General features: G+C 40.8%; 1 protein-coding gene across 3 annotated transcripts in view; it reads right to left on the bottom strand.

The window, feature by feature from the left end:
* Positions 1-8994, bottom strand: part of RAB6A (RAB6A, member RAS oncogene family) — an 85882-nt gene extending 76888 nt beyond the window's left edge. The window contains exon 1 of one of the 3 annotated variants that reach the window (XM_043906903.1): positions 8142-8994. In XM_043906903.1, the coding sequence (XP_043762838.1) occupies positions 8142-8211 (70 nt within the window). In that variant the 5' untranslated portion in view covers positions 8212-8994. The remainder of the gene's footprint in view (positions 1-8141) is intronic. The other 2 variants (XM_043906900.1, XM_043906904.1) reach the window with 2 other exon arrangements.
* Positions 8995-9491: the final 497 nt, after the last annotated feature.

Raw genomic sequence — 9491 nt, forward strand, 5'->3', positions numbered from 1 at the left:
AGATTCAATATTTTATGGTTGCCTGTATGAAGGACATTATGCTAGACACTAAGGACAGAAATTTAAAAGACCTAAGATGGATTTTGTGCAGCCTTAAGAACTATCAGATTGAGACTGAAGTAACCATTTAGATTGTGTTTACATAAAAGACAAAATATTACAGTTAAAACTTTGAAAACAAATGTACAATATTCTGAAGAGGAAAGTTTTAAGAATTTTGGAAGTACAAAAGGGATGCTTTATCTAAAACTAAACGAACTCAGTCTTTTTGTGAAAAGGAACTATAGGTCAAAATATCTTTAGTCCAAAGGCAGCCTAAAATCTGTCTAAATCACATTGTCTATTTCCCTGTTATAAACAACTTAACTCACCTTCTAATTTAAAGTACACGTCTCCATTCAGCTCCAAGAAAGCTGGCAACCAAGCTTATCCTCTCCAGCAGAACACTGGACAACTCCTCTTTAAGAAATGTGAGTGGCAAAAAGATTTAAAAGAGCTAATAACATCAGAGACTTTCCCCCAAAAGAAATCAGGCAGATTGTCCTACAGAGACACCCAATAAGCCCACATAAGAGCTTAAAAGCAAATTTTTGTGCTCAACTCTTAAAAAAAGGCAGACAGTCGAGAATTACTAGTTCTCTGAGGACCACATCAAACAAGAAATAAAAAACTAGTTAAAAAGTGAAAAGCAATTTACAAAAAACTGAGTACTAAGAAAGTCATATCCCTTTAATGTTCTCAAAATGACAAGAGATACAGCAGAAATTAACAAATGGTGAAAATCAATTATACTTCAATAAAAAAATTTTTAATGACGAGAAGATGCTAGACTCAAAAAAGATTCTACAGACAGAAACAATCAGAAAACAAAGAGCTCTTTGAAATTAAAATGACAGCACAAGTAAAATGTAATAGAAGTTGAGAAAATCTTTTGAGAATTAAAACAGAAACAAAGAAATGAAAAAGGGGCAAGATAAGATACAATTAGAGGATCAATCCACAAGGTCTAATGAGAATTCGAGTGAAAATGGAGAACAGAATATCACATTAGTTGAGTCAAAAAATTTTCCTGAAACTAAACTTATGCTTCCAATTTGAAAGGATTTACACGTACTACTCAGGATATAAAATGAAAACAAACACATTATCATGAAAGATCAAAAGACAAAGAGTTATAATGGCAACACTAGATACTACAAGACAATATATTAATGTCTTCAAATTTCTGAAGAAAGAGCACATCCAACCTAAAATTCTAACACCACCAAACCTCAGTGTAAGGGCTGTACAGACACATTTTCAGATATACAAGGTCTAAAAAAACTTTCCCCCATGTTCCTTTTTGGAATTTTCTCCAAGATGGCGAAGTAGAAGGAAGTGTGCTCATGTTCTCCTGCGAGAATTCCTGAGAATCTGTATGCAGGTCAAGAAGCAACAATTAGAACTGGACATGGAACAACAGACTGGTGCCAAATCAGGAAAGGAGTACGTCAAAGCTGTATATTGAAACCCTGCTTATTTAACTTATATGCAGAGTACATCATGAGAAATGCTGGGCTGGATGAAGCACAAGCTGGAATCAAGACTGCTGGGAGAAATATCAATAACCTCAGATATGCAGATGACACCACCCTTATGGCAGAAAGCAAAGAACTAAAGAGCCTCTTGATGAAAGTGAAAGAGGAGAATGAAAAAGTTGGCTTAAAGCTCAACATTCAGAAAACGAAGATCATGGCATCCAGTCCCATCACTTCATGGCAAATAGACGGGGAAACAGTAACAGTGAGAGACTTTACTTTTTTGGGCTCCAAAATCACTGTAGATGGTGACTGCAGCCATGAAATTAAAAGACACTTGCTCCTTGGAAGAAAAGTTATGACCAACTAAGATAGCATATTAAAAAGTAGACATTACTTTGCCAACAAAGGTCCGTCTAATCAAGGATATGGTTTTTCCAGTAGTCATGTAGGGATGTGAGAGTTGGACTATAGAGAAAGCTGGGCACTGAAGAATTGATGCTTTTGAACTGTGGTGTTGGAGAAGACTCTTGAGAGTCCCTTGGACTGCAAGGAGATCCAACCAGTCCATCCTAAAGGAAATCAGTCCTGAATATTCATTGGAAGGACTGATGTTGAAGCTGAAACTCCAATACTATGGCCACCTGGTGTGAAGAACTGACTCACTGGAAAAGACCCTGATGCTGGGAAAAACTGAAGGCGGAAGAAAGGGATGACAGAGGATGAAATGGTTGGATGGCATCACCAACTCAATGCACACGAGTTTGAGTAAGCTCCGGGAGTTGGTGATGGACAGGGAGGCCTGGCATGCTGCAGTCAATGGGGTCGCAAAGAGTCAGACACAACTGAGCGTCTGAACTGAACATGTTCCTTTTACTAGCAAGCTACTTCCTAGTAGATAACTTACTAGTAGATATGTTTACATAATGAGGGAGTGAACAATAAAGAAGAAAAATGTAATCTGAGAAACAAGGAATCCATGCACATGAGAGACAAGGAAAACCTCAAAATAAAAGTAAAGGTTGACAGCTGTACATCACTCATGGAGGGTAACTAGTATAAATTAGAAAAGACTGTAAGATTCCGGGGGAGATGTCCCAGGCAGATCAAACTGAGAGAAAACCTGATGCAGTCAAGTTCAAAAGAAAATCTGATACATCTTATGAAAGGAGGAATAAAAAATTATATTCATATTTGCCTGTGCTTACATGAAGAAATCCCAGAGTATACATTATATATATATATATAATTACTAATGGAGGAGGAAATAAGGAATGAGGTCACACGAACAGGAGCAGTAGTTAAATTTTATTTGAAGAATATCATTTTACATAATTTGATTTGTGAAACATGTGATTGTATTAGCAGTTAAAAATAAAGTTAGGGGAGAAAAAAAGTGGTCCAGTTTAAAGTCCTAAAAGAAATGTATTAAGTGACTTCTTAAATATCTCCTTCAACTTTGGAAAGCTCTAATTCAGGAATTTCAACTAGAAGGTGCTTAAACTATTAGTCAGTCACAGTTACAACGTACCTTCCCCAAAACACCATACTCCTCTGTCACTTCTCTGTACCTTTTAACTCTACCTTTCAAAGTAACTGCACTCATCACACTATACTGTGCGTGCATGTGTATGTACTCAGTCATGTCTTGACTCTTTGCGACCCGAACTGTAGCCCACCAGGCTTCTCTATCCATGGGATTTTCCCGGCAAGAATACTGAAGCTGGTTGCCATTTCCTCCTCCAGGGGATCTTCCTGACCTAGGGAATCAAACCTGAATCTCCTGTGTCTCCTGCATTGGCAGGTGGATTCTTTACCACTGAGCCATCTGGGAATCCCATTATATATTTCTTCCATGATGAAATGTTTATTTCTTAACAGTAGGCTCACCCACTCCAGTATTCTTGCCTGGAAAAGTCCATGGACAGAGGAGCCCGGTGGGCTGCAGTCCATGGGATTACATGACTGAGCATGTGTGCACAAGGATGGAGGGAAATGGGTTGGTAGCAATAAAGTGTTAGAACTGAAAAAAAAAAAAAGAGTAGGCTCATATTAAACTACTTGACAGCATAGCAGTTTTCAGTGCCAGGCACTCTTCTAAATACTTTACATTTTATTAATTAATTTAATCTCCACAATAACTGTATATGATAGGTCCTATTATTATTATTTTATAGATAAAGAAGTCAATAATTTGCCCAACATCAGTGATTAGAGTTAAAATATGAAACCTAGACACTGTGCTCATAATTACTAGGTCTACTGATTAGCTTTACCATTTCAAAACAAGGTATGGAAAAAATTCTTTCTGTTCTAAACACAATATGAAGCTAAAAGATACAAATGGCTTAATGTTATCTAGAACCTAGTAATTCTCAAAATATGGTCCACCAGCTCCCAGGATCTCTAGGACCCTTTGGCTGGGCCCACTACTCTCCTGAGGGTCAAAACCATTTTCAAGATGCTATTTGGCTTTTTATCACTTTCATTCTCTCATGAGTGTATAGTGGAGTTTCTCAGAGCCTATGTGATGTGTGATATTATAAAAAACTGAATGCAGAAGCAGTTATTAGAACCAGATGACGTTTAATACATCAGACATTACACAGATTTGCAAATATGCAAAACAATGCACTCTTTCACTAATTTTTTTTCCCCCCACTAAATTTTTGTTTGGAAAATAGTTCTCTCATTAAAATGATTATGTCAACATGTAATAGATTTAATACTATTATTTTTAGATGAAATAAATATTTTAAAATTTTCTCAATTAACTTTTGATGCAGTAAACAGGGATATAAAAAAGCTCTTTAGAAGCCTCAACAATTTGTGAAAGCATACCAGGATTTTGAGAAGAAACAAAGAGCACTGGCCTAGCCAGTCGAAACTGTTCAGTATTTCTTGTCTCTGATATTAAAATTTTTTTTCCAACATTGCACACTACAATTCAAAAGAACTAATGTAAAAAAGGTAATACAAATAAAAAAATAAGCAGTACTAAGCCAGGTATGTGCTTCTTTTCGAGATTACACTTCCTAATTTGTAACTCATAACATTTGTTTGTATTATTTTCTACTCTAAACTATCATGACATTCCTAGAAGTGCCTCTGCGTTTCAAGACGAAAGTAGTAACAGAAGAGGTTCCTCAAATAAAACTTAAATACACAGATTCAAGATGTGTATTTCAACATTTCTTTATTAAATCATCTATACTACTGAAATACAAAGAAACCATAAAAGTTTACCACAGTAAGATTACCAAGACTGATGTCATTAATTCAATATGAGACTTCGTAATACTAAACAATTCACCTTCACTATAGAGCACAGATCCTTAATTTTTTTAAAAGTTAACTAAAACAGTCTACCTAACTTCAAATCTGTTCCATGAATCTGTCTTTAATAATCAATTGACATATTTTAGACACTATAATAAAAGAAAATAATTTAAAATAACTTTAACAATACAAAACTAATTTTGTTCAACTAAAAAAAAAAATGTATAAAATTATGGTCACTTTTTTTTAAGCGCCATGGTAAAGGCTGTATGTAAATTATTGGAATCCATGCCCCTTGAGCATCTGGACTATCCCCACATACAATCAAATAATGTAAGTACAAAATGTTATTGTTGGGAATTCACTGGCAGTCCAGTGGTTAGGACTCGGCACTTTCAAGGGCTGGCCTGGGTTCAATCCCTGGTTGGGTCCAAAAACCATGCAGTGCAGCCTCCCCCTCCCAAAAGAGTTACTGTTAAACTATTAATTGCATAAGGAAAAAATGTAGACTTCACCATAACAAAGATGACTCTATCTTTGGTTACTATTAGATTCAATCATCATTCATTCTGAGTACCTGCTATAAGCCTGGCACCATTCTAGGCGCTGGGGATACAATGAACAAAAAAATAATTTTTAATCTTCATGGGACTTGCATTCTGTTGTGGGAAACAGACAAAAATGAACACAAGTAAGAATTAGAAATATGGTAAATGCTATTAAGGAGACAAGGCTTTGCTACAGATTGGTCATTGAAAGATGAACTGTGGAATTCTAAAACCTAAAAATAAAAAATTCATGAGTTAAATCAAGATGACATGGACTCTACAGATTTTTGCTAATGCCTAAGAAAACTACAGACACTGCCTGTGAAAACAGAGATCAATCTTTCCAAAGCCAATGGACAATATTACTGAACAATACAGTGGTCTCAAAAGATAATTAATCTCACAGTTCTATAGTTAAAAGGCATGTAAACACAATGCTAAAAAAAAAAAATCTAAGATGAGCCTAAGGAGACAGGGCAACCAAATGTAATGTGGTATCCTGAATTGAATGTTTACAGGCAAAAAGATAAAAATTAAGAAGACCTGAATAAACTATAGATTTTAGTTAATAATGTATCAATATTCGTTCATTAACGGTAACAAATGCACCATAGAGATATGATGTTAATAACAGGGGAAGCCGGGTGGGGTAGATGGGAACTCTGCAGGATCTTAATTTTTCTGTAAATCTAAAACTATTCTAAAAAATCAAGTCTAGTTACAAAAAATTTAAGACGGTGGAAGGAGGGGTAGTTAAGACTTAAAAGAAATTAAAAAAAAAAAAAATTAGACAAGAAGCCATAAAACTCTACAATGTGAATTAGAATATAAATACTCAAGAAATTCAAAGGAAACTTGCAGATTCTTAAATTATGATTTCTCTTCATACTAAAATCTTCCTAAGACAGAGATTAATGTATTTTTCATGCAAACTAAATAGCTCTGCATCACAATGTAAGGCAGGCAATAAAATCCCTAGAGTGCACCATAAGCACTTTGTGTGTGTGTGTCCTATTTATCAATAATGACCAATAGCTGTATTTTATGTATGGCACTGTCTTGAAACTGTCATAAAACACCTAGACAGGGATCAATCTCATAGGTTTCAGTAAGTTACTTAAAGGAACAAGTTTATATTTACTTCAGGAAAAATATGCAAAGAGGAGACTTCATAAGAGGTCAGGGAGAAAAGATTATTTATGAAAGGAGAAAAATGATTCCTCAAGTCCAACTGGAAGCAATTGTGCAACTATTATTAACCTACTTCCAATTAGTATAAATAGTTCAAAGTAGTAGTAAGAGCGCCGAACTTCTTTGCTACCAGCTATCTTCTTACCCATCAAAAGAAATAAATGTTTTCTACAGCCTAACCTAAAATATCTAGCATGTAACTCAATTGTCTGATGACTGGGAGAAACTAATTAATCTCTCAATGACTCAGTTTTAAAGATAAGAAAAGTGTGAGAAAAACAACAGAGCATGATAATCACTAAACTACAGAGTATGAAGTTTGCATAATATAGCATAAAATTGGAATTACCCCAAGAAGTAATTTTAGAGACAGTCATCACAAAATTAGAACCTTATACCTAATACAAAGTACAATAACAGCACAAATCTGACCAGGTAAATGACATAATTTCACTCATCAGATACTAAACAATATTAACTATACAAGAATCATTTAGCCAAAATGATATTACATATTCAAATCTAATTTAGATAAGAAGTGGATGAATCTATTTCTTCTCTACTCTGTTACTCCCTAAGCCCAAATGAAATCCTACAAAACAAAGATGTTCGTTATTCTAAACCCATCTCTCAAAGGAATCCTAAATATTGATATATATTTGGAAAATACTAATGAAATGGAATAATTAACATCTCCCCAGTAATTCCTGTCTGCACCACCGTGAGGAGAATCAGATACTGCTTCGCGTTGAAGCAGAAAAAGGAGAGGTGAGATGTGAAAAATTCCAAGTAAAACGATCATGACATAGCATCTGGCAGAGACTGGAAAGGCATGAACACTGCCAAAAGGATTGTCAGGGATGAAAGTCAAGAGAAGAAAACGAGGTTTTCCAACGAGCCACAGCCTAACCCAAGGGGCAAAAATCGCCACTGCCGCCGCCACTCCCTCACTCACCAACCACTCCATCCCCAAGTCCCCTCCAATTCAGATATATATCCTCCAAAACCCAGGCCAATTCCCCACCCAGGTGAAAACAATAATTTCCTAGGACCACCCTCCCACCCCACTTCCCACCTTCGGTAAGACCCGCACTTCTCGCGGCTAAACCTCTGGGGAAAACAACGCCCAGATCCCACCCTCCTAGCGCAAGGTTGAAGAGGGCCGGTTACCCACCGTGGGGCTTCCCGGGTGGGCCTCACAGAGCAGACCAACTGGGCTAAGAGCAAGAAACAAGGGTGGGGCTCAAGGGAGGGAGCTGGGGTTGGCGAGACGACGGAGACCGGAGGAAGAAAGGGATGGACAGGAGGCTGGGGCTGGGCGGGGTGAGGAGCGGGGAGGGCAGATCGACCGGAGAGGGCCGGGCTGCGGGGAACAGAGCCGGCGGAGTCGGGGACGGAAGGGTCAAAATCCGAGCGACGGATCATGGGAAGAGGAACGGGTGGCGAAGAGGGGTCGGCGAACCGAATACGGGCAGGGGCTGCGGGGGGTAGAACCGAGCGCGAACGCGAGGCCCGCAGGGAGCCTCCACGGACTGAAGGGCCGCATTGGGGGGCGGTGCGGGGAAGCCACGGCCAGCTGCCAGGAATGGGGGAGCCGCGCACTCACCGCTCTGCTCCCCCAGGAACACCAGCTTGAATTTCCTCAGCGGATTCCCGAAGTCTCCGCCCGCGGACATGATGGAGCCGGAGAAGCTGCCGCCGCCTCAGCCCAGAGACCTCCCGGACCGACGCTGCTCCAACCGGTTGACGAAGAGGCTAGAGGAAGGGCCGGCGCCGAGCTCTCTCGGCCCCTGCAGGGCCCGGCGGCGGAGCAAGGCTGGAGAGCAGGGCTCCTCTACACAGACAGACAGCCGTCGCCGTCGCCTCCCCTCGGAGTCGCCTAGCACCTAGCGAGGCCCGCAGCTAGAAAGGGAGTGAAGGCGGTGTCGGAAGCAGCCAGGGGTGTGCTAGGGGTGGGGGGGATCCCAAGGCTAGAGCCTGTCCCCTCTCAGCATCCGGCACCGAAACTGAGGTAAGGGTGGCGGAGTGGGAGCCGCAGAAGCGTTTGGGACCTCTCACACGCAGCGCTTCAGCTCCACAGCTGCCGCCGCCGCAGCCCAACCTGCTGAGTGCGCGAGCCTGTGGCGCGGCGCGGGGCGAGCCCGGGCGCGAGCCTGCCGCCCCGCCAGCCCCGGCGTGCGTGCGTGCGCGTGCGCGCCAGAGACTGCGCCTTCCTGGTTCAGCCTGCTTTCCCGGCTCCGCCCGCTCAGCCGAGATCAGAGGTGGTTAGGTTTCCACTGGCTTGGGGAGATGCAGGGAGGTGGCGGGGCGGAGGCTGGAGGAACTGTTGGAGGTGGAATAGGGAGCACTTACGTCAGTTACTGGATGAACCAATCGAAAGAGGTCAAGGGCAGGCAGAGATGGGAGTGAGGTGGCGACGCCAGAGCGCGCGCGCTACCCTCGCTTGGTGGAAAGCGGCTGAGCGTGGCGGCCATGCGAAGAGTGGCCAGTCGCAGCCTGAGGGGAGGGGAGGGAATTGGGGCGGAGGCGGGGCCGGAAAGGAGATGGAATTGACCCAAACTAGTGCAGGTGAAATCGGAAGGCCTAAAGGTGTACAGATGGTTCCTCTTTCCTGAGCCCTCAACCTTGCTTCTCATTCCTCACATCCGCCCTTCACCCCCTTGCTCCATTTTCTTTCTTATAATTCCTCACATGATACCCTTCTTGGTACATTCTCCGCTGTTGCTCCAAGGAGTTTCATAACTACCAGAAGCAGGGCTTTCATATTTTTTGCAAATGAAGAAACAGAAGCTCATCACTTACAAAAGGACTTACAAAATCCACAGTCATAAAGTGGAACCCAGGTTTTGTCTTTTCCCCCATTGAACCTCCACAACTCCTTGTTGATAAGCCTATTCACTTTCTTAACCTGTCCTGTTATGGTCTTCTGTTACCAATCTTTGTTGTTCAAATGTGG

This window comes from Cervus elaphus, chromosome 1, assembly GCF_910594005.1.
Source record: "Cervus elaphus chromosome 1, mCerEla1.1, whole genome shotgun sequence".
In the NCBI taxonomy this organism is placed as follows: Eukaryota; Metazoa; Chordata; class Mammalia; order Artiodactyla; family Cervidae; genus Cervus; species Cervus elaphus.